Here is a 25,914-nt window from a genome sequence, read left to right on the forward strand (position 1 = left end):
CTTCTCATATCAAAGCCCCCCACTCTCGCTGAAATATACAAGGGTCTATTGTGATGGGGGTTGGCAGCTAAAATGTCTTCTACTATAAACTCCACGCTGCTGCAATCAGGACAATAAGGCTCCAATAGGCGCCTAAAAACTTCAGCCAGAGCACTGATAGCCAGCTTCCTTGTTGATGTGTTTGCCCCCTGATTACTGAAGAATCATTGTAGCTCCTAGCTTTGCTCAAGTCTCTCTATTAGGGCATCGGATTGGTACTGGCTTGTTGCTCCCACCATATTAACACTTCCCCCTTGGGTATGGCCTAAGAGGAGGTCAATTTCCACTCGCGCTGGTTCTCTTTTCAAAAACTCATCAAGCTTTACTTTTTGTACAAACAACCTCCTTAGGGAGAAGCAGTCCATCAAGTCGTGGTAAGGTGATTGATGAAAGTTGCACCACCTTCCACCATGCCTGTCCTTCTTTGGGTCTACTATTGCTGGCAGTGGCAGCAAATTGATCACTACATCTTCAATTAACTTATTCATTATCATGATCACTTCCTCCTTTGTGCAAGGGAAGGGAGGAGGAGTCGGTAGGTCATTTCTCTTTCCAGGGGTAGTGTTGCAATAATAGGGGCCATGTCTGGGTCCTCCATTGTTCCTAGGCTTTCGGTCGACTACATATGCTTCATTCCTTCCGTACGGGGAGGTGTTCTTAATCGTACATGTCATTCTTTCCGCGCACCTCCATAATTGGTTGAACGTCTCAACTTCTGTGTTCTCGATCCCTATTCTATAAGCAAGTTGCATACCTTGCATGCATTGCTTGACGAAGCTTTTCTCTATGGCATTATCATCGAAGACGCTGTGAGTCAGTTTCTGGAACCTCATGACATACACCAAGAGGTCCTCTCCCAATCTTTGCTCTATATTCCTCAGATCGGCCATTGTTAGCTTCCTTTCTAGGATGAACCATTTTGATAGGAATTTCTTAGCCAATTCGCCCCATGAGTCGATGATCCCATCCAGAGTGAACGATCCAAGAATGTCTTCGAACTTGCTTATGTGTTCTTGTTGATTGCCTTTCTAGCCATCGTACTATGGCCATTGTTGCAAAGGGACGTACCCAGCGGGGTATGACTTGTAAAGGATTTGGTCAAAGTAAGACCTGGTGCTAAAAAACCTCGGTAGAGTAAGACCCGGCCACCTCTCGATCCATGCAAAGGTAAATCCCTCAAGCCAACGCCTTGACCACTCAACTACTCCTCATGCAATCGACGTCAGCAACAGGGGCAACCCACTCTAGCATAAATGGCCTCCTTTCCAGCACCAAGGAGCCACCATGGAGGTCCCCATCCCCACCTGGTTGTCACTTTGGGTTTTAATGTGTTCTTGAGTGGCCACCTCGGTAACCACCGCTTACCTCAACTCTGTCTCTACGCATTTCCTCTTCCTTACTTGCTCGAGCAGCCCATGATGATCAGCCATATCTGCGTCAAGTAAAATAAACATGAACATGAGTACAAGTTTGGTTGGCAGGGTACATTCCTACATAAGTTTGCCCGACCCAACCCAGCTTCAACAAACCTAGTATCGGACCAGAACTCCTTAACGTTGACCTCATCACTAACCAAATTATTGAAAACCTTAAGCTCTTCTCCAATGAACTTAGGGCGGTTAAAGCAGGTCATAGGGGCAAACCATCTCGTCAAAACCTCAATGCATCTAGCCCGTTGGTTGGAAGAGGGAGACCTTGAAAACCAAGTTCCCTTGATTTGGGTCACAAAGTAATACCGCCCCTTTAAATGATTATGGTTCTTTAGCACAAAAAGCGCATTGAAGACCCCATTGGATAGACTACCTTGGCAGATCTTGAGCCATGCAAATTGTAGATACACGATACCTCACCATATTTAGGACCAAGTGAGAAATGTTCACTCAATGTTCCATTAGGATCTGAGCCACCTTCTTGTTTATGAAGAACTACAGTCCGACCTTATGGCTATCCCCGTATATGCACAACCAACCCACCTCAAATTCCTCAAGTATATGATACTTTCATTGGATATTAACAATGTCTCACTGCCCTAAGGTACTTTCAATGAGCTGAACACCCTCCTCAAGTAGCTCCTTAACCTCATCTTCAGACACACCAAGTATGTCCACTCTAACATCTTCATCATCACACTCCTCAGCCTTAGGCTTGTCCCCAACACGAGAGCAACTAGCCTTAAAATCCTCATCCCCCACCGTTCTATTAAACTCAGCCTCCTCAGTCTTGACTTTGAAAGAAAATTCATCCCCAAATAGATGACTATTGGCCTCGGTCTCTCTAAACTTAACCATGATGGTTTCCTCAACCAAGTTGATTTGGTACTTGCCAAATTCATCATTGAGCTAGAATTGGATCTATAACTAGAATTGGAATTGGACAAGGACATAATGACCTCCCAAATGTCAACAAACACTGAGCAGCATCGAGCTGAACTCCTTATGACCTCTATTCACTTATCCAATCTCTAGAAGCAAATGATGAAGTCCTAGTTGCTAGATACTCCTCGTTATAAAGGCTCCACAATGGCTCATCATATCAGTTTGGCACCAACATTCTAGATGCCACTTTGATACGACCAAATGCCACCCATCCTTTAATCTAGGAGGCATTCTAACGTATGCCTCTAAAGTTGAAGTGATGCACTAATGACCAACACCCATACCAACCATATAAGCAAAAGCAATGCGATCCCTGAGATGGCACATATAGTCCACACACCATATAACAAAATTATTGCTTATGCATGAAATGGTAGCACAACTCATAACTCTGTCATCCAACAAAATTGTTTTTTCTCAACGAAGTTGACTTCTCGCTGCCCAAGAAGCAAGACGATCACCTTGGTCTCAAAAGTGGGGGCAAATGATGAAGCCCATATGCACCTAAACAGGCCCAACTACATATCTGACCCGGTACTCATCTCCTTGCAGGACTAAGACTCCTCAATAACACATCTCTCCTATATGACCTCCTTGAAAAGAAAAAGTATGAAAACACAATACTCTCTAGCTCCCTACTTCCTTGCTTTCCTTGACTCCTTACTCATTTTATGTAAGAATTAGGGAGCTCACCCTGAGGACATACCTCGAGATTCTCCTATTTTGTAGGTCTATTGAAGCAACTCGATTTGACCACTTAACTCGATTCATCCTATTTCATATTTATTTGTAAGTTAGATTTTAACTACAAGATTACAAATGAACAAACTAAAAAAAGATATGCAACAATAACATGTTAATGGCTAGATCCACCGAGAGAAGAAATTAAGACAATGGTTGGTTTATATACTAAAAGGTTTTACTTGTTTGTGCCTTTATCATGTTAAGAATAATTAGCCACCAAACCCAACAAAATGTTAAGCACAAAAAATAAAAGTTCAACAAATATTCTAATATACATAAATGCAAATTTGACGGTACAAAAAATGTTTCATGTTTGTTGTAAATATGGTGTAAAATTTATTGCCTATGTACGATAGTGTCGGAATAGTACCAATACCACCAAACATATTTCAGTACCTAATAATTGCTCAAAAATAGAAGGACATGACAGTTTAATAAATATCTATAGATATGTATAAATCAAGAAAATGATATTGATATTTTATTGTATATGTTTGTTGTGTGTATCTGGTGTTAGTCATGTGAGGAGTCACTAGTCAAGAGGTTAATTCAAGTATTCAACTAAAATACTTTAATATAAATATAAATATGTAGGGTGCAAAATTTTTTATTTTTTATTATATATATATATATATATATATATATATATATATATATATATATATATATATATATATATATATATTTTTTTTTTTTTTTTTTTTTTTATTTGCATTCTTTTCAAATAGAGCCTTAGGATCTTTGGAAAGAATACAACTTGTAGAGTGCAAAACCTTGTATTTTGTATGTATTTGTATTATCTCAATTTATACTCTTTCCCAACTGAGCCTTAGTTATAAAATAAAAAAAAAAAAAATGGACTAACTTTGCCATTCTGGAAAAACAAATCCATACACTTACCAATCGATGATCAAGTATATGAGTTGATCATTTGGCGTCCTCCATGACATGGTTGATGGACCTTACATACAACTATAGATCTGCTACCAACACCAACCCATATGACATTTCAGTCATGCATCAAGATCATCTCCTGTACTTGTATGCCATCATTTAATGTGTATTATATATGAGAGAGAAGAAGAAGAAGAAGAAGAAGAAGAAGAACCCAAACATCTTCATCACTTGAAGTTTTGAACGTAGGGATTCTAGCCTTCTCAACCACTAAGCTAATTTGAGCATTTGTTCAAGTCTCAGTTTGGGAAGAATACAAATACAAATATATACAATGCAAATGTAAGGTTTAGAATTATAATATACAAGGTTTTATGCTATTCATATATTTGTACTCTTTCCAAATTGAGCCCAAATACTTTATACTTTTATGTTTGTATACCATCAAGTTATATGAAAAAATTTGGCTGCACCATTCGTCAGCCAAGGCTGACTAAACACACTATATATTCAAGTGACATGTAAGAGCTTTTTTTTTCTTGTAATTAGTGACTTGAAAGAATTAGCTATTAATTTATTACCCATTAATAGTGATAGAATGATGAACAAATAAATTTAAAATGTATTTATAAATTACACTAAAGGCCTATTGTTTGCATTGAATTCTGAACTCTGAATGCCTCTGAAACTGTAATAATTAATTTAGAGGTGTATTGGAGTTTGTGAACTTTTCATGGCTTGGAGGTTTGAATGTGAAATCTAAGGTGGAGTTTGATAAATCTGTTGAAATTTGAAGTCTAAAAACTTAAAAGGATATTAAAAATGTTTGAAATCTGAAAAGAGGCATAGATGATTTTCTACATTTTAGAAGATCTGAATAGATAATGTTGTTTGTGTTGGATCAATTCTACAACATCAAAATTGCTTTGTTTTACTATTTTACCCCTACAACAGGCTATTTTGTAATTGTGAATATAGTTGGCACTATTTCATATAAAGTAACTTATCAAATTCAAAATAATATCAAAATTATACAAAAAATTAATAAAAATAATTAATCACTAACAAAAATATTAAGATGATTAAAATTTAATAAAAATTAATAAATAATTATTTAATTACTAATAATATTGAAATAACACGAATAAAAATAATAAAATAAATAATAATTGATAATAATTAGTAAAAATACTTAATAATTAGTAAAAATAATATATAATTAATAATAAGTATTGTAGGTACATACTGGTCACTAAGACCATCAGAGTACAAAAGGTGTCAAACCAATGCTATGTAGACGCCTGCGCTAAATCCGTAACCCATCGCAAATTTGCAATTGCGATGAACTCATATACAAGACAAGTTCAGCCACCATGAATTCGCGATAAAGCTAAAACACGCGCGGGCTTGCGATGAACCCCAAACATGCGCGGGTTTGCAATGAACCCCAAACACGCGTGGGTTTGCGATGAACCCCGAACGCGCGGATTTACGATGAACCCAGAACACACATAGAGTTGCAATGAACCTGACACCATTATGAGAACAGTAGAATCATAGTAGATTAGGAATAAATGTTGGTTGCACGTGTATCTTTTAATTACACATGTGGGTATGCATGTGAAACGATGACGTCAGCCATGCCATGTCAATATAATAAGTTCACATACGTAGAGAATCCATGAGGAATAGGATTCTCTAATAATTATCCCTTAATAGTCAAACTAAAAGAAATATCTCCTTTCCTAAACATAAAAAATCACATTTCCTAACAGGAAATGACTTCTTCTTTAACCTCCTCTCTAAAAAAAGGAGAGAGTAATTCTTCCCCAGGGAGACAACACAATATAACCCTAACCTAGGGTTTCTCAAGAGGTTCCTTTTCCCTCTCTCTCTTTCCTCTCTTCTTCTCTCTTTTCCACCCCTCTCTCATTTTCGTCACCCATATTTTAGATATGAGGGGTTTTCCTTCATTCCATATTTTAGATACCCGATGCAATACTAGCAATGCCTTATATTAAAGCAAAAGGGGATTGAAATACGGAAACTCAGCACTAGCTAGCCCGTTGCCAAGAAGGAGAATTATCACACACAGTAATTCCCAATGTCTTTTTCTAAATTCCTTCCCGTCAACAGTCAGGAGGGCTAAATCACACAAATAAAGTGTAGCATTGACCATTGACAAGAAGGAAATCACCAAAAGACATGAGGCTAAACCGTGGAATGTAGGGAGTCCCCATCGCAGACACAAGACGCATCCCACCTACACAAAACCACAAAAATAAGGCAAATTCCCATACCCAACACATGCAAACCAACTCACCCCAAGATCTAAAAGCAAATACAAAGGCAAGTGCTTATCGGTAAACTCCCACTTATATGTAGGGGGGCTAATCTAGGTACATGGTGGTCACTAAGACCATCAGAGTATAGAGAGTGTCAAACCAACGCTACATAGTCACCTATGCTAAATCCGTAACCCATCGCACGTTTACGATAAGCTCATTGTAAATCTGCAATTGCGATGAACTCATACACAGGACAAGTTGCTATGAACTTTAGCTAGCACAAATTCGTGATAAAGCTAAAACACGCACGGGTTTGAGATGAACCCCAAATACACATGGGTTTGCAATGAACCCTAGACACGTGCGGCTTTGCGATGAATCCCGGACACTCCCGGATTTATGATGAACCTCGAACACACGCGGAGTTGCGTTGAACCCGACACCATTATGAGAACTGCAGAATACCGGTAGATCGGGAATAAAATGCCAGTTACATGAACATCTTTTAATTACGCATGAGGGTACGCACGCGAAACGATGACGTTAGTCACGCCATGTCAATATAACAGGGTCACATATAAAGAGAATCCAGAAGGAATAGGATTCTCTAATAATGATCCCTTAATAGTCAAACTAAAGGAAATATCTCCTTTCCTAAACATAAAAGATCCCCTTTCCTAATAGGAAATGACTTCTTCTTTAACCTCCTCTCTATAAAAGGGAGAGAGTAATTCTTCCCCAAAGAGACAACACAATATAACCCTGACCTAGGGTTTCTCAGGAGGTTCCTTTTCTCTCTCTCTCTCTCTCTCTCTCTCTCTCTCTCTCTCTCTCTCTCTCTTCTCTCTTCTTCTCTCTTCTCCACCTCCTCTCTCATTCCTGTCACCATCTCCGGACCTTTGGAGACTGACCAACTGCCAGGAATCTACGGTGAAAACAATTATTATTATTAATACTTAATTGTTGCCGCTACAAGTAGACAAGAGAGAGAGAGAGAGAACCGTCGTTGTAACTTGTAGCAGCGGTGGGGGGAAGACAAGGGGAGTGAGAGGGAGAGAAAGAGAGAAAGAATTGTTGTTGCAACTTGTAGCGACAGTTGTGGGAAAACAGAGGAGTGAGTGAGTGAGAGAGAGAAAGAGGTCGAATGGATTCGCGAGAGAGAGAAAACACGAGTGGCATTCTTCCTTCCTGTCCTTGAGAGAGAAAACACGAATGACCTAGGCTTTTTGGGTGAGGGTTACACAGGGGTAAAGTGTGTCATTTTGAAAAAAGTTGAAGGGTAATTTCGACCATGCACCGGCTTTGAAATGTATTTGAGCACGTTAAAAGTCGGCCTGTGCGCTATGGTTTTCAGATCTAAAAACAAAATTCAAATCAGTTTTAAGAGGAGACACCAAACGGGTCTAAGGTCTGAAAAGCAACGTTTTTAGACCTCAGATGTCTGAAAAATGCAATCAAACGCCACCTAAATGTTGAGTTCTAAAAAATGACAATTATCCATTTTAACCTTGGATAACAAAAAACTTGTTTAATTATTTAACAAACTAATTAAAAATTAATAAAATGAATATAAAAATACAAATAATAGAATTGATGAAATAATAAATAATTAAATATTTTTTAAAATTGAGTAATTATTAATTAATTAATATTTAAAATAAATAATTACACCAATATTAATTAATTAATTTTTATTATAACTACTAATAATTCTTTTTATAATTAATTACCTAATTATTTTAAGATATTAAGCATAAATTAAATAAAATTTAAAAATAATTGTTATTTAATTCATTAATCATATACATTAATTAATAATTAAATAAATAAAATTTAAAAATAATAATTAATTATTTAATTATTTCTATATTAAATTAATTATATATTAATGCATTAATTTTAAATTAAATTATTTAATTAATTAATTCTTAATAATTAATATTAATTTATTAAATAATAAATTATTACTATATAATAAAAATAATATATTTATTAATAATTAAGTTTTATTATTAGTTAATTACTTTTCAACAAGTAATAATTAATTTTTAATTAATTTATTTATTTATTTTGAAATTATTAAAATAATAAAGCGTTAAATAACTTAATGGATAACATAATAAAATTATGAGATAGTAAAATAATTAGATAATACATAGACTGATGTGACATTTAAACTGTAGTATATAAAATTATTATATTACTATTATTATATAGGTTTTTTTAACTGTAGTATATGTGAAAGGAAGTAGCTTTTGGGGGTAATTTTGGAAAACATAAAAGTCTCTTATTGTCTCTGAAATTGCATGAGTGCTTTTTAGCATTAAGCATTAAGAGGCATCGAACAGACCCTAAGAAAATAAAAAGAAAATTTTGTGTTATTTTACTAAAAAAATTGTTTCTATTTACAAATCCCACCAATCCCACTACCGTCTCTCCCTCTCTCTAACTTGGGCCTAACCTAAGATTTAGACACCTAACTTGGGTTTGGCCCAACTTAAGGTCAAGCTCTAGTTTATCAATCCAAGCTTGACCCAACATAACTCGGGCCAGGCATGGTTAGTTGGGTTTGGCGAGGCCTTTATAGGTTAATTTAGGGATGGCAATTTTCCCCATCCCGATGGGGTCAAGGATGGGGATTGTTTTGGTAGGGCGGGGATGGGGACAGGGATTAATAGGAATCCCTGATCAAGGTCAGGGTCGGGGATGAGGATTGAGGTTCCCAACCTGCCCCGACCCCAATTATATATATTTAATATTATATATATATATATATATATATCAAAACATATTTAAAAAATTATATATAATTTAAAATTTTTATTTATTTTAAGTAAGTTTATCCCCGGGGGAACTCATTTCTGTCGAGGATGGGGGATGGAGGACAATTTTTATCCCCATTGGAGATTGGGGATAGAAACGGGGGTTAATTTTATAATCGGAATCGGGGACGGGAAATATAATCCACGCCCCAAACCTGCCCGTTGCCTTTCCTAGATTGATTAGGTTTGAAAGGTCTTTTGAATGTGTTTTTGTGAATCCAACTTTTATTGGGTTTAATGGCCCAATTTAATAGGAAAGATAATTAAATATATAAACAAATGTCATTAATAAAAGCAATATCCATATTATGAACAGTAGCTATATTCTAGAGTCTAAGACTGTATTTGATAGTATAAATATCATACAATGTTGGTTAGGTTCGGGTTGAGTTGGACAAAATTGGCACTGCCTGAGGTTTCAAACCTAGAGTCTAGGTCAGGCCTGAATTTTCTCGACCAAGCTTGGCTTAGAGCCCAAAAATATAACTTAGTATTCAACCCAATTATCCCAGATTTAGAAGTTAAAACTTGCATCCATTTAATAATGGAATACAGATTTAACCTAACCCCATATAATCAGTCAACGGATTATCATAAAAGTCAGGAGTGTCTATGGTTCGGTTAACCTAACCATGACATTTTTTTGTAAACCGAACTGGTGGTACTGATTTTTCCAATTCTCCAAACCGAATTGGAAGGTATATATATATATATTATAAGTAATAAATGATATTTGGAAAGTATATAATATATATAATATATTTATAAATAGATCATTATAAATATAATATAAGTATATATTTGTATATATAATGAATATATATTTATATATAATACATAGAAAATATGTGACATATATTAAAAACATATATAAAATATATATAAATATATATATACCGGTCGGTTCGGTTAACCATTGATTTTTTATAGGTTAACCGAAAACCAAACCAATCCTTCGGTTTTTCAAAAATCCCAAACCAAAATCAAACCGATCAATTTAGTTAACCGCATTTTATAGTTCAATTTTCTCGATTCAGTTCAATTTTTTAGTTTTTCGGTTTTTCATGAACACCCCTAATAAAAGTGTTCATCAATCAGGTGGTATTTATCATATATATATATATATATGGTTGGTCACCACTCACCACATTAATGGTACCGATTGGTTGGTCACAATTTTTTCACATATCATTTTAAGCACAATAAGACAGATGCAGATTAAATCCAAATCGAAAATCAGATGTACTGAATTTCGGAAAAAATTTGGATTAAAAAGATTTGATAATAGGATGGGAATCCAATCTGATTACAGTCCTATTCAATAAGCCTGTTATTCTATCCCCTTTCATTTTCAGTGCTCTGTTGGCAATCATAAGAATGAATTTGCCAGAAGTGTTTTACTGTTTTGGGTATTTGTTAAAAGAGCCTACTTGCTACACCTATCTCCATCTCCGGACTCCAGCGAAAGAGGTATTTGTTAAAATGCGCCAGTGAAGTGTTGTAGAGCATCTTCTGGTCTCAAAAGTACTGTTGTTGTTTGTTGTGGTTGCAGGGACGATTTTGAGTCTGGCTTATCAGAGAGCTTGGGAATTCAATAGGGTATTTGGGTACTTCTCTGTAGACTGTAGTCTCTGTACAGGTTAAGAGCACATTTGCGAAGGATATTCAACAGTCAGACAGACCAACGAGGATATTTATTGGTGTTGATTTTCGTGCTTTGGACGCTAATGGCGATGGCGGGACTTTTGGAGCGAGTGAGAGGCGTTGCAGAATGCAGAGATAGATACAGATTACAGATTTACAGAGCCTCTTTTTTTTTTTTTTTCTCTCTCTCTTTCTTTGAAGTTTGAAATTAGTTGAGATGTACTTCTGAGTTGAAATTAAAGTACTGTATTTCTAACTCAAAGTGGTTTTAAAATAATTGATTAAGACCAGACCAGGCCAAACAGTTCTCAAGTTCCAATAACTCTGCAGCTCTACTGGGACGAACACTGGGCCTATCACTAATAAATACGTCAATCCAATTCATATGGGTCCCATGGGGGGTCAACCTGACGTGGCGCATCATGATTGGCCAAGCCAGTCCTAATATTTGGACAAAACAGTTTCTGATTTGGGCTGAATTAGGCTGCCATGTTCTCTAAATGCACACATGAGGGTTCATCTCCAGTGACGGGATCTGCTCCTCACAAATAGACGTCTCACAGACACATCGACCATGTATTGGAAATATCTCCCGTGAATAATAATCAATAAATCCGGTCCCCCATCTCCATCAAGTCATAGAGCATCCTAGGCCCACCGCTCCACTAGACATAGTTATGGGCTGGTCCCTGTAATCTAACCATGCTGCCCACAGAAATGCTATTTGCACTACCCATAAGACCAAGACATTACAACCCCACATTGGGAACAATACATTGGAGAGCCTGGATCTGCTGACTGCAAGACACGCTGGCCACATCCTGTGCACAAGATATTACTTACCATCAATGATAACATAAAATACAAGAAATATTCTTAATATATGGCTGTAGGGTCTTTTGGCCAGCATTTGTGGTCAGGAGAAGCACTCTTATCTAGATCTCTTGGAAATTATATCAATGTGTTGGATTTGGTACAGGTGGTTTGTCTCACTGAAAATTCAATTTGAAGAAACCTCAACCTAAACTTTACCGGATCTGGCTAAATGAAATAAAGTTATCAAGTCTGACCATAATCCTTTGGGGCCACAGTTGATCTTGACTCATCCCACTTGTGAATGTGAAGGATGCCTCTATTTTTAGTCCATTTGTCATAGAAGTTTAAAGGGAAAAATTGCTGATATGGGCACTTCTAAATTTCCACTTACAACAAATGAATGTAAAATTAAAGGCTCGTTTGGTCCACAGTCGAAATTGAAATCGGAATTTGGAACAGAAATAGTGTGTTGTGAGCAGGAGACCCGGAGTCCCATCTTTGGAAATTGAAAATATACTTGTAGAAATTTCTCTGTTTTTATTATATAGATATTTTGTCACCTATCATGTATATATATTCAAAGGCTCATGACAAACATAGTTACAAGTCTCAGTAAAAACATAATTTCAAGTATTCTCCTACAAAGAAAAGAAATTTACATGAAATTTTGAAAAATGAACAGTCATAGACTATGGGCTGTTTGATAACAGCTGAAGTTGCTGAAGTTGAGTATGGATCAGCTTCAAGCTTGACCCGAACCAAACCCAAACCCGAACAAAGAATGACTTGATTAGTGATCCAACCCAATAGCTAGCTAGAGAGTTTCTTCCTGCTAAACCCAACCCACTAAAGAAAAAAACAAAATAATGGATTAGCTTAGCATGGCTGCTGTGTTGTGTTGTGCTCAAACTTGTCTGATGAAAAAAGGTTGAAGAGGGAACATGTGGAGCCATGGTTGCAGCAGGTCATGAGATTCCCCTAGTTTTTCAAATCTCATGTACACCCAAAGAAAGGGACTAGAAACCTTTAGTCCTTTCGTTACTTGTTCTTCCATTGTGGTTTGGCACTTTTACCTCCAATCTCACCCTCTCTTTTAACCCACCCAAGAGCCTAGAGTCAAGCATAGGGATGTCTGAACTCTGACTGAACCCCAATTTTTAACCAAGTTTAATTGATTATTGACTCCTCTATCAGTCCAGAGTCCAGTCCACCTTCATTAATGATGGGTCCCACCCTCTTCGTCATCTCAGTTCTGGTCTCTTGCCAACTGCCCAGAGAGAGAGAGAGAGGGGGGAAGAGGGAGAGGGAGAGAGAGAGAGATGTGGGCAAATTTACCAAGAGATGGGGAAAGAAAAATGAAAATGATTGATGAAAAAACAAAGTAAAGTGACGCAAGAAAAGGAGGGAAGAGAGAGAAACAGAGAGGGAGAGAGAATGTGGGGAGGTGAGGTGAGAGTTGAGAGTGGAGAGACGTGAGAGATTGAGTGATCCGAGGAGGACAGGACTACTACAGACTACAGACTACAGTGTACATACAGATACAGGAGGACTGGAGGAGGAGCAGAGACCACGCATGCACGCATGGCCCCACCGCTACCCAGCCAAAAGAGCTTTTTCTCCGACCACCACAATTCTGCAATTCTGCTGCCACACTAAACGACAACACCACCCTTGTTGAATCCAATGCAAAATTCACTTGATTGTGGGTCCTACCCGACCAACTTTCTCTCTCCTCCATCCTCTCCAATGGCCTCCAGCCACGCCAGCAACAGACAGCCCTTGTCTGTTCCACTCCCTTAATTCTGACTTTCATGATTTCCCGAATCTCCACACAACTGCGCTGTCTAGTGTGTCTGCTGTACTCGCTACTACTATTTCTCTCCTCTCCTCTCCTCTCCTCTACTTTTTGTTTCCTTACTGACAGCAGTGTTACTCCCTGCTTTTTAGGGTTGCGCCTGGTTTTCCTTTGGTTGCACCTTCCTTGTTCAACAATAATAAGATCAGATGTCCACTTTTTAGGGTTGCACCTTCCTAGTTCTCAACAATTTAGGAACTTACTCATGTTGAGGTTTTGAATTCAAACCAACGACCCTCTTGCATAGTTACATGAGGGAGTGTTCTTTGACATTCATACTCACCCTGTAGCATAGCATTGCATGTGACACCACTCACAAAGAACACTGGTTTGTCAGTCAAAATGGGCCTCCAAACTAAACTTTAAGGCTCAATTTGTTTGTGGTACAAATTTCATTCGCACTGGTGTGGTGTAAGTGCATGAGAGTGCAAATGTATTGAATGCAAATTCTAGTTTATTTTTGCTTCATATTTGATTTTATCTTGTTTGCTTGTTTGAAGTGAAATAAAAAATGAAATGCTGTCTTATGCAAGGTTCAAAGTATTGACATAAGCTGACATGCCTATTTTAGGATTTATTTATTTTTTTCAAAACCGAGGTTTAAAGCTCGACTACCCTCTAAATCATGGTCTGACCCAATACAACTCTTGAAGGGGCATATCGGGAAGCCATTGGCACAATATGTATCGGCCGATATGGACTGTTACGTATCGATACTTTGAAACTTGGTCTAATGAAAGAGAATTAAGGAAAAGAAAAGGGTTATTTCTTTGAGAGTGAGGTAAGAAGAAAGATTTGCAGAGCCGGTGAGTACAAATGCAAACCAGACAAAAGGCTTAGTTTGGAAGGAGTAAGAGTACAAATACAAATTTGTAGACTGCAAAACCTTATATTTTGTATATATTTGTATTGTACACATTTGTATTTGTACTCCTTCCAAACCAAACAAAAAGAACAAATTTTATATCAATAGTGCAAATCAAAATTAAAAACAAAAGGATGCAAAACTGAACTAGGTGCAAAATTTATATCCATTTGAGATTTGCACTGCAAACAAATAGAGAGTAAAGAATCCTATGATCTTTCCAAAGAGATTGGACTCATATTAACCTTTACTATGAATAAGTAAATCACCACATTAGATACTCTTGAATGACACATAACATAGAGAGATTAACTTAATAGTAGGCCATTTGGGAAGAGTCTGGCCACCAAACCAAACTCCATCTGGATAAAAACTGCATTGATATTAACCATTCCAAGTGAAAACAGAACTAATACTAGTAACAGGTGAATTAGATTAATCAGGTTATTTTGCAAAATCCAAAATGTCAAAGATTGGAAATGTTGGACTTAGACAGATTTCCTTGAATGTGCTCAAATCAAACCCAAGTATGGTTCAAACATCTATTCAGATTAACAAGTAGTTGGGCATGGCCAAGGATTAATATGGTTTCCTTAAGTTTATCTTTGAATGTCTTTACTTTTCCATCGTTTTCCAACATTTCCTAATTGCATCCCCGTAATTCATAATTCCCATAAACTATTCAAATATGCTTTTTATATGTGTCTATAATTCCTTTATACTATTTGAGATTTAGATTTAGTGTTATTCATCATGCATTTATAAGATCCATTCGAATTTCCCTGAAGTATGTATCCATAATTCATGCGATCTTCAAACATATCTCAGCATATATCTTGTACCTTGACAAAGGCCAACTGTCTAAGGATGGATAAATCTAAGGCCCAAAAACAGAAAGCTAATACTAGACCCATTTACAAGGGTGGATGGAAAAACTGTGCTTTCACTGTAAAAGGAGTGAAGTAATTGCTCAAACATTTCAATACATCAGAAAGAAAGGTGGGCTTCTTTGAAACTAAACAGTTGCCCATAGGCCCAAAGCCCATCCCGGGCCCATATACATCCAGGCCCTGCCTGGACTATAGCCCTCATAATAGGTGTTAAGCCCTGCCTGTCCTAGCCCATGATGCTCAAGTCAGGTTGAACTTTGAATCATTGGCCCCCTTGGAGTGCCCCAAACACTACCAGAGTTCAAACTTTAAGACAACTTTGCGCTCAAGGACAATTTATGAACTTACTTCCAGTCTCGGACCAAACTATCCATAATTAGCCACAAATTATGTTTTATAACTTGATTCGGGCATTGGACAACTACCATAGTAGAAGTTACTGGTTGGAATTGTTCAGATTGTTTAACAGGGAAATCATGTATAAATTAATCTAAGGTCACATTCACTTTTCGGGAAATTACTTATCTGGGTAAGTGTTTCTCAGGGAATATTTACCCAAGTAAGTGCATTTACTCATAATTCTTTTATTTCTCATGTAAATAGGACAATGCCCGTTTTAGCCATTAAAGGCCATTATTAAAAGGGGCAATTTTGTTCCGCCCAAGTGTTGGCAATTTTTCTCTCTGTGGGAAAGTTCTGGGAGATGCGTATCACTTACCCAGGTAGGTGATACTCAGGGAAAATAAATTTTCTGTGGACCCTCCATAAATCTGAAAACAGAACTCTTAGTCAATGAAAACCAAAATTCCATTGACCAACTTTCTACCCTCTCAAGTCTCAAAATCCAAAAAACGAATGAACCCTAAAGTAGAGAGACTCCGTGGATTGTTGGAAATGGCTGGTCAATCTATGCCTCCTTCGGAAATGACATTTATACTGTTACTAACTCTTCCCATTTTATAACTTGGATCCTAATCGCTGGAAAATCCAGGAGCTGCAGAGATTCTTTCGGTAGAGGTATGCATACTACCTCTATTCTGATCCCAATTGACAGCTCTACTGAGGATGAGGTGGTGTAGAGATGTAATACACATGGGCGATTTACAAATGGCTTGGACTTGCAAGCTCATTCTGCAAGAGCTAACACAATCTTCCTTGAACCCACAGGTATTTGGTGATCCACTTGGAAGTTCTGGAAGATGAAAAATTTACCACCGTGGGTCCATCTCAAATCGGATTTCATCCTCAAAAGATCGTGTTTACACCTTTCAAACAGTCCTTTACAGCCTTGCATTTGGAATATCTCCCCATGAAAAAAATCATACAAGTATGGAAATACTCCCAATGCAAGGCTACAAGGGACTGAGAACGGTGTGAGCAGTCTTGTAAGGACTGAATCCTACAGGATGTATCGGGGCTTTGACCAGTTCAGGGGGTGGACAGACCTTAAACAACCCCTCAGAACCGGATTTGGAAAAAAAAAGTAGACTAGAACTACCAATACACCTCTATTGACGCATCGGGCATATCGATATTTTGAACCTTGAGTGACATTACTCACCGATAGCAGGGCTTATCTTTTATAAATATGCCCTCTCCATTACTCATGCGTGTACTTAGTCTTTGGCGAATTGGGATCTGCTTCACACACCACGCCTCAAACCAACCTTAGAGTTGAATCCCACCCTGAATTGGGAACATCTCCCATGAACAATAAATATAAGTACAGGATACGTTCCCGATGTATGGCCAAGACATACTGTGAGGTCAGTGTATGGGACACATTGTAAGGAGCAGATCTGGACTCGTCTTTGGCACTTCACTTTCTTATTGCTGCATTACATCAATGAGTAATCTTTGCCTGAAAGAGGTCAAAATTACAAAAAAAGCACAAAGTCAAGCATGGACCGAATATGGATGATGCTGATTATGATATTCTGCATGCAAATGTCCTTTACACCACTAGAGATGGACTGTAGTTCACAAAGAGGGCACCCATGAATGATTGAGAACAATAAAATGAATGCTCCATCAAGTGCTGATAAAGCCACGTAGCAAATACGCCATCTTCCATTATCCATGCTAATGGTTGGCAAAGTCGTAAATGGCAACAGGATGGTTCTTTCGAATTAGGAAAACAAAATGGTATAATCGCATGGAGGTTAAGAGTTTCCACAAGTTTTTTGCTTTTGTTTATGTTTTTTGGGTATGCACTGCCAAAGCTGATTCAATACACAAATTTTGAGTATCGGCGGGTTGAAAAACTGATACATCTGTTGATATGCACTGATGAGTTTGGATGGCCTCCCCACGCGATGTATTGGGCACACTATGGGAAACGTTTCAAATGCAAAGTCCGGATCTGCCCACGAGAACTCTGCCCACGTTTATCTCAGCCATACACGGAGAACATCTCATCCTCAAAATAGTATTATGCAAGGGGAGAAGTTTCCATGTAGTGCATTGTGGGTAGGCATGGGCAGAGTTCTCATGGGCAAGAGGATCCAGAGTCTCAAATGCACGGGGGATGTGTGTGAACCTGTGAGGTGCATAAGTGCATTTGAGTTTTGAAGTTTTTTAATATAAATAAATTAGAGTAAAAAATAAAAATAAAAAAAAAAATCATTTTTCCCATCTTTCTAGTCAGGCTTCAGGCTTTATATCAGGGCCAGACTCAGCACAAGACCTAAGCCCAATGGTCGGGCTCAGGCTCCGGCTGAATGTTTTATATTAATATAAAGACAAAGCCTAGCCCGTCTCGCAAACTGGTCTAGTTGCTCCTCTAAGCAAGTACGTAATCTTGCAGGATACAGCGCTTAGCCTCGAGCAAATGTATTATTGTTCATCGCAAACCATACCATATAATGAAAGTATTAAACCACTGCAAGATCCAGCTGTTTATATTTTTATAGATTATAACCGAATAATTGAATATTCACTTAACAAGCAAAATGGCACAGACTGGATATTTCCTGAATTGTCACTCAGTTTTGAGGAACATTTTCCTGAATTCATCATTTGATTTTGGCTTCTCATCTCCTTCAGTCCTTGGTTCATTCTTGCCCCACCCAAGGGGTCGGACAACAGCCCTTGGTACCATAGTGGATGTGCTCTTACCCCTGGATGACACATGAGGTGCAACAGACTCTTTGGAGGCTTCAACAAATCCTTCTAAATCACGATTTTCGTCTGGAGCATCTTCCCCAGCACTTGTTCTTTTACCTGCAAAAGTTGATTAAACGCATTCAAGAAAGGTTGAACCGCTGAACATATTATCAAGATGAATACAGCAGGAGAAATTAAAAGGTTGTTCCATTTAGACTCTATAAACAAATTATAGGGAGATTCTGGAGACAAAATAAAGCTAACATCAATTAAAAATGTGCAATGGAACTAGAACATGCATGTATTACACATTTATTTCTCAAACGTCAATAGAAAAAATAGAAAAATTAACAGAAGTTGCTTCATTGCAGTCTTTTCTTTTTCAGTGCTTTAATGTTTGTAAATGTCCTACAAGTGTCGCCTTTATGAATTTCAACTGTTTTACACTGTTCCATTGGTGAAACACAAGGACCAAACTGGCTTGGCTTTATTATATTTAATCACAAAAGTAAAAAATGACAGTAAAATCAAAGCACTCTTTATTTCTATGTATGTAGGTATTTGCAGTATCACAGCCCATTCTTCCTTCATAAACCATTCTCTTTTTGTTTTTTCACAAAATGCTTTTTCTGCTCCCAAATCCCAACTACAACAAAAATGATTTAAAAAGAAGGAAAAAAGTAAAAAACTCAATAAAATGAGTGATTTCATTAATCAAACAAACAGCAAAACAGCAGATTATATATGGAAACTCACAAATCCATTCTGAACAGTTAAAACTAAAGCAGCCATGATCCTGAAAACCCCGTTCTGTCAAGGCATGAGCTACTTCATTACTAGATCTTTTAACAAATAAAAATGAAACAGAAGCTAGCAGAGTGGTACATAACATCTTTTCATCAAAAAGTAGACTTCAGAAGAGATATCAGAGTCAGAGTCCACATGCATAGCTGATCAAGCCTCGGCACTAATGAAGTTTCCAACAAGCAAAACCAATTACTCGTTATTCCTGTCAGTCTCATTAAAAAGTATGTCATTCTCTTTTATGGTAAGCTTCTAGATCTACCAAACTACTACAAGAAAGGAGATCAGGCAGTTGTCATCCTTGCCCAGTCCATTGAAAAGGGACATGGTCTCAGTGGCTGTTCAGGAGAAACATCCAATAGAAAAATCAACCATCATTGAACAAAGTAAATGTATTGACAGATGTTTCACAGAAAAATAAAATTTTGGTTGAAAAAATGATCAATTGGCTCACTAACAACAAATAACTGTATTTGGGATTTGCAAGTCTAAAATATTTGAACTCCTTGATCAAAGAAGGCAGTTTGGTCTTTTAATGAACCAATTTTAGGTTGAGTTAACATCTGCAAATTACAAAACTAAGTACTAATTTATTGATAAAAAAAAAAAAAAAACTAAGTACTACTTGAACAGACTGGTAATTTTCTCTAGGGATGTAAATTGGTTCAGGTGGGGCAGAGTATTTGTTAAATTTTTAATTGGTCCCCAAGCCCAAATCAAAGCTCAATGTAGTTGAAAATTTTCAACTCGGGCAACCTAACTTGCAGTCCAAATTTTCCCGCAAAAAATTACACTCTGAATATCAAGTTTAAGCAGCTTGCATTTAGGAAGCTATCATTGATGCCAAAAACTTCGAATCAGGTCATTAAATAAAATCTTCTCTAGTCATCAATAGCTGATCAAAGTTAAAATAAAAAAAACTTGTAGAGAAAGAAACAGAAAAACTCTCAATCAGCAAACGGAATCACTCAAGTGAAAATACTCACCTCAGCACTTCACAATATGCAAAAGTTTAGTCAAAATCTTCAATATCCACATTTTGCATTCATGGTACATGTAACTCCTTAGAGGTGGCTACCTACTTGGTGTTATCAATATGTAGAGAACACTGATGTGAGCCCCACAGCTACGGTCCCACTGTGTTTGTAGGGTAGAAGGTGTTCTAGTCTTTCTAGGGTTAGCTGGTGGTCAGTTAGTTATGTCAGTTGTTATTTAATTCAGTCTTATTTTATTTTATTTGTTATGTAAATACTAAGGGCAGATCTGTCCTTTCCATGTAATGAGCATAACCTATAAATACTAAATAAAGTGGCAGCGGCAGAACATTATGCTTCTGTTCCTCCTTCCAACTCGTGTTCTACTGCTCTCTCCTCTCTTTCTCCTCTCTTATCTATACCTTTTCTTCTATTTTCGAACCTGAAATCCATTAGGGTTCAAGACTGATAGCAGTCCTGAACGTCTACTCAATACATCAACTAGTCATTGACTAGCCAATCAACTAGTCAATTGAAGGCTAGATTGACTACATCACTAACTGGTCAGTTGATACTCATGATGTGGTCACCTAGGACCACTAAACATGAACCAGGTCGGCTAATCAATTAATGACTAGTCAACCTGGTCAACCACAAATTCATTTAAATCTTTAATTTTGTATCCCTAATTATTAGAAATAATATAGAATATATTTGCATTATGTCATATTTCATGCCAAATCCACTACTGTGAGCTTGTCTTACATTGCCGCTCCCAAGCCTAGATAAAGGAGGGTGCATCAGGTTGGCAGTCGGCACTAAAACTTTAGACAAACTCTCATGATATGGACCCTAATTTGTCTTTTCATGCTAATACTAGGACATTCTCCAGAAACAACACACTACACCTTAACGAAAGCGTAGTGTAAAGTGGGCAAGGGCTTACTAGGATGGTCCCCGTTAGTGGCCTGCCACGATTACACCTGGTTGTGTTGTCAAATAGGCAATGGTTCTGCATCCTTTTAGACGGGGGCGGATAAAGAAGCTAGTCCAAGAAAAACGACCTCATTTAAGTTTTAACCACTTGGAATGTAGGAACATTAACAGAAAAAACTATGAAATTAGTAGACACTATGAAGAGTACAAAGGTTAATAATATTTCATGTCTACAGGAAATTAAATGGAAGCATAAAAAAGCTAAAGAAATTGATGTTTACAAATTATGGTCTACGGAAGAGGTAAATAAATTAAATGGTCAAGCAATAACAGTAGATAAGGATTTAAAAAAAATGAAATTATAAATGTTAAAAGATTTGGGGACAGAATAATTTTAATCAGACTTGTTTTAGGTGAGGAAATCGTTAACATAATTAATGCTTATGCACCTAAATTGGGTCTAGAGGAAAACATTAAACGACAATTTTGGGAAAACTTAGAAGGATTAATCCAAAAAATTCCAAATGAAAAGAAGATTTTTATAGGAGACTTAAATGGGCATGTAGGGAAAGAAGTATAAGACATTGTTTTCTTTTTGATAGGTAAAGAAGTATACGATATTATATGATGCATGAAGGATTTATAGTAGTAACCTATGATAATGGCAATTTTAAACACCTTCTTTCCTTACGAGGATATATCAAATGATGTGCAAGGATTGCAAAGTTGTTCCAGGAGAAAGCTTAACAACGTAACATAGACTACTAGTGATGGATGTACAAATTAGGAAATGAAAGAGAAATAGGGAAGAAAATGTAGAGATAAAGAGAGTTAGTCAAGGGCTATTTTTGTACTTTTACTTTTGTTGAGTTTGGGCTGATTTTAAGTTATTGGGCCCAACTTTTTATTTTTTATTTAAGTTGTTAAGTTAGAAAGCTATTGGGCCTTAGGCCCATTAGTTTATGTTATTTTAAGTTGTGACTGTTCAGCTATTTAAAGTAGCCACCCTACTAAGAGTATTCTTGTAATCTTTCATTCTTTTATTTTAAGTATATAAATCAAGAGGGGTTGGCAGCCAAATCTATTCAATTCTGGCGACATCCCACTCTCTTTTCTTCTTCTCTCCTCTTCTCTATTGCTGAAACCTTTCTGCTTCTTCTACTTTTCTTCACAAAGTATTCATCTGAACCAGTTATCAGCAATTTCTACTTGGTATCAGAGCCAGGCCAAAGGTTTCTTGAGGTGCTCTATCATGCAGCCCTAGATCGACCAACTGCATGGTGATATGAGAGGCTGATCAAAGACCTTAGGTAAGCCCAATTTTTGGATTTTTTGGTGGATCTGTTCTGCCCTGTAGCTGGTCTAGAGTTTCCCATCAAATTCAAGAAGAACTGGAGAAAGGGGGAGAGTCCTGTTTCTAATAGGACTCTTCAATTTTAACCTAGGAAGTGGCACCCTACTTTTTTTAGGGTTCCTTGGAGTTTTCTGAAGGGGGTGGTTCAAGTCCCATCTGTTTTGGAGGCCTCTAGAGGGAGCAACTGCTTCTTCTCTCTCTTCTCCCACTCCTGCTAAAAGGGAATCTTTTGTGGGAGGACCACCTAGGGTTCCAGAAGGGTGTGTGTGGTGCCTGAAGGAATTATTTCTTTTTTCTTCATCTCAAAGTGAATTTCTAACCCTTTGTTGGAAATAATGGAGGGTCACGGAGTTGAAAACAAACCGGGAAGTGAAATAGGACAAGGGAAAGGAGGTGTCGGGAGACCTTTCGGGGTTGGAACCACCACTACAATTAAATTGGATGGTACAAACTTTTTAGACTGGTCACAATTTGCAAAGAAGGCCATTGGTGCTTGTGGGAAGTTGGGGTATATCACTGGTGAGGAAGTGAAACCCGAGACTAACAGCTCCTGACGGGTATAGGAAAATTATATGGTAATGACTTGGTTGTGCAATTCTATGCTGCCCCATATAAGTAAAAACTTTGTGTGGGCAAATACAGCTAATGAAACTACTAAGGATTGCTACCAGGTTATTGCTACCAGGCAGGGAGATAAAACTATTGTTGTTTATTTTTCGGCCCTTAAAACCCTGTGGCAGGAGATTGACCATCTGGAGACAATGGTTTGGGAAACTACTAAGGATGCAGCTGCCTACCAGACGCTCTTAGAGAAGAATAGGGTTTTTGAATTTCTTGTTGGCCTTAATCCCGAGTATGACATTGCAAGGCAACATATCCTTTCCGGGGATAGTGTTACTCTCTCTCAGGCATATGCCTTTGTATCAAGGGAAGAGAGTAGGAGGAATGTGATGATGAAGAATTCGGGTCTTGAACAAGCAGCCATGGTCAGTATTGTGAAACCTAAACAAAGTGAACGGGTTGGCAATGAAATAAGGAATGAAGATAAGAAGGATCTAATTTGTGACTACTGTAAGAAGCCTAAGCACACGAAAGATACCTGCTAGAAGCTTCATCCTCACCTTGTGCCGAATAGAGTAAATAGACTTAAAAACAAGAAGGGAAATGTTAACATGACAGTCACTGTTGACTTACCTGGCCCCCCTATTATAGCTACTTTGGAGTCTGTTGCAGCTGCTGCTGTAGTGAGGGCCAAACTTGAGAGATATGGGCAGTTACTAAATCAGCGAGATACAGTCAGCCCTAATCTGTTATCAGGTGGACAGCTAGGTACAGGTGGTTCTGGTAGTGGACATTCTACTTTGCTCATACAGGTAGTTCACATGCCACTGCAAACTATGTTTCCACTATAGGTAAGGAGGGACCTCCTTGGATTATAGATTCTAGAGCCTCAGAGCATATGACCCATAGTTCCACTATTTTCTCTTCTTACCAACTCTTCTCTGGTATAGACAGCATTTCCACAGCCGATGGATCGCATGTTCCCATTGCTGGGAAGGGGTTTGTCAAGATTACTGATTCCATTTCCCTACCCTTTGTCCTTCATGTACCCAGAATGAGTACTAACTTATTATCTATTAGTAGTTTAACCAAAAATTGAAATGCTCAATGATTTTTTCTCCTGGCCATTGTGTTTTGCAGGATCTGGATTCGAAGATGGCGATTGGGAGTGGTCATGAGGTGAATGGAATCTACCTTTTGGATGCGCTTCCTCATCATTAGAGTCATCATTTTGCAAGGATTTTGAGTAAGAGTCTATGGGTCAGATTATGCTTTGACATAGTCGTTTCAGACATTTGTCTTTTCCTTCTGTGCTTCTTGTTTCCGAAATTATTTGAGCCTGTTAATTTGTCTAGCTTAGAGTGTGAAATCTGTCAGCTTGGAAAACATTGTAGACATTCGTTTAAAGTTAGTAATAAAAAGTGCCCTACTTATGATGTTATTCATATTGATGTGTGGGGACCATACCATGTTCCTTCCACAGGTGGTTACAGATATTTTCTTTTATTTGTGGATGATTTTTCTCGGTATTCTTGGATTTACTTGATGAGATCCCGTGATGAGGTATTGTCCTTGGTCCAACAGTTTCATCAGATTGTGCTAACATTGTTTGCAGTACAAGTGAAGGTGTTCAGATCATACAATGCCAAGGAATATTTTGAGAAGAACCTTACTTTGTATCTGTTAGAATATGGAGTAATCTATCGAAGCAGTTGTTCTTACAGTCCACAACATAATGGTGTAGCAGAAAGGAAAAACAGACACATTGTTGACATTGCAAGGAGCATGATGATCACATCTATAGTTCCAGTTCGGTTTTGAGGTGACGCAATTCTCACAGCAGTCTTTTTGATTAATAGGGTACCCTCTCATGTTCTTGGATTCAGCACCCCATTTAGCCTCCTCTCCTTCCTAAGGGGGAGATGTTCCACATCCCTCTCAGGGTTTTTGGCTGTGTTTTCTTTGCTCATGTTCTTGGTCCTCACTGCTTGAAGCTTGATCCAAAGGCAAAGAAGTATGTTTTTCTTGGGTATGCAGAGAATCGGAAAGGGTATTGTTGCTATGACCCAATCTCTGGGAGTCGGTATGTTACTATAGATGTCACTTTTTTTGTGTCCACATCTTTTTTCCCAAAGGGTTGTTCTCAGGGTGAGTGTTTTGGGGAAGTGAGTAGTCTATTCCTCTTCCAGTTCCAATTCCTATGTCCACTCCTGTGCCTACCACCTCCCTTGCGTCTTGTTTCTCAGTGTTACTTGCGACAACACCTACAACTTCATTGGGAGGTTGATCCCATTGCAAAAGAACCCACATCACTTCCTATCGGTTATTTGGAGACTCCAGATTCGGTTGACATGGATATAGGTATTCCTCTTGATCCCTCTAATGTTTCAGTTCCTATTGATTCTACTAATCCCATTACAGATGACCTGAACCTTCGTATTGCACTCAAAAAAGGGAAGAGAAAGTGTATTGCTCATTGTATCTCACAGTCTCTATCCTACAATGGGCTTTGTCCTTCTTATCGAGCTTTCCTTGCTTCCCTCAACTCAGTGTCTATACCCAAGGGTGTCAGTAAGGCTCTCTCAAACCTGAATGGGAGACAGCTATGTAGGAAAAAATGGAAGCCTTGATTAAGAATCAGACATGGGAAATTGTGGATCTACCAGAGGGCAAGGAGATTGTTAGATGCAGATGGACTTATATAGTTAAATACAAGGCAGGTGGAAGGATAGAGAGGTATAAGGCCAGACTGGTTGCAAAAGGGTACACTCAAACCTATGGCATTGATTACTTAGAGACCTTTGCACCAGTTGCAAAGATGACTTCTGTTCGGATCCTTTTCTCTTGTTGCTACATACTCTTGGCCCCATTTTCAACTTGATGTAAAAAATGCCTTTCTGAATGGGGATTTGCAAGAAGTGTATATGGATCTTCCTACTGGTTTCTAC

General features: G+C 37.8%; 1 protein-coding gene and 1 long non-coding RNA gene across 4 annotated transcripts in view; one reads left to right on the forward strand and one right to left on the reverse strand.

Moving 5' to 3' along the window:
- Positions 1–10,377: 10,377 nt before the first annotated feature.
- LOC148853010 (uncharacterized) lies at positions 10,378–11,096 on the forward strand. Its single transcript, XR_016098871.1, has 2 exons — positions 10,378–10,632; positions 10,715–11,096. It is a non-coding gene; the product is annotated as an uncharacterized LOC148853010 (long non-coding RNA).
- Positions 11,097–18,105: 7,009 nt separating this feature from the next.
- The window catches only part of LOC148853011 (uncharacterized), a 91,642-nt gene continuing 83,833 nt past the window's right edge, over positions 18,106–25,914 (reverse strand). For 2 of the 3 annotated variants that reach the window (XM_088945549.1, XM_088945550.1), the window contains one exon: positions 18,106–18,454. In XM_088945549.1, coding sequence (XP_088801675.1) covers positions 18,213–18,454 — 242 coding nt within the window. In that variant the 3' untranslated portion in view covers positions 18,106–18,212. Of the gene's footprint in view, positions 18,455–21,061; positions 21,161–25,914 lie in introns of all 3 variants that reach the window. The other variant, XR_016099388.1, reaches the window with a different exon arrangement.

This window comes from Nelumbo lutea, chromosome 5, assembly GCF_056320005.1.
Source record: "Nelumbo lutea isolate HS-2025 chromosome 5, American lotus-T2T, whole genome shotgun sequence".
Lineage (NCBI taxonomy): Eukaryota > Viridiplantae > Streptophyta > Magnoliopsida > Proteales > Nelumbonaceae > Nelumbo > Nelumbo lutea.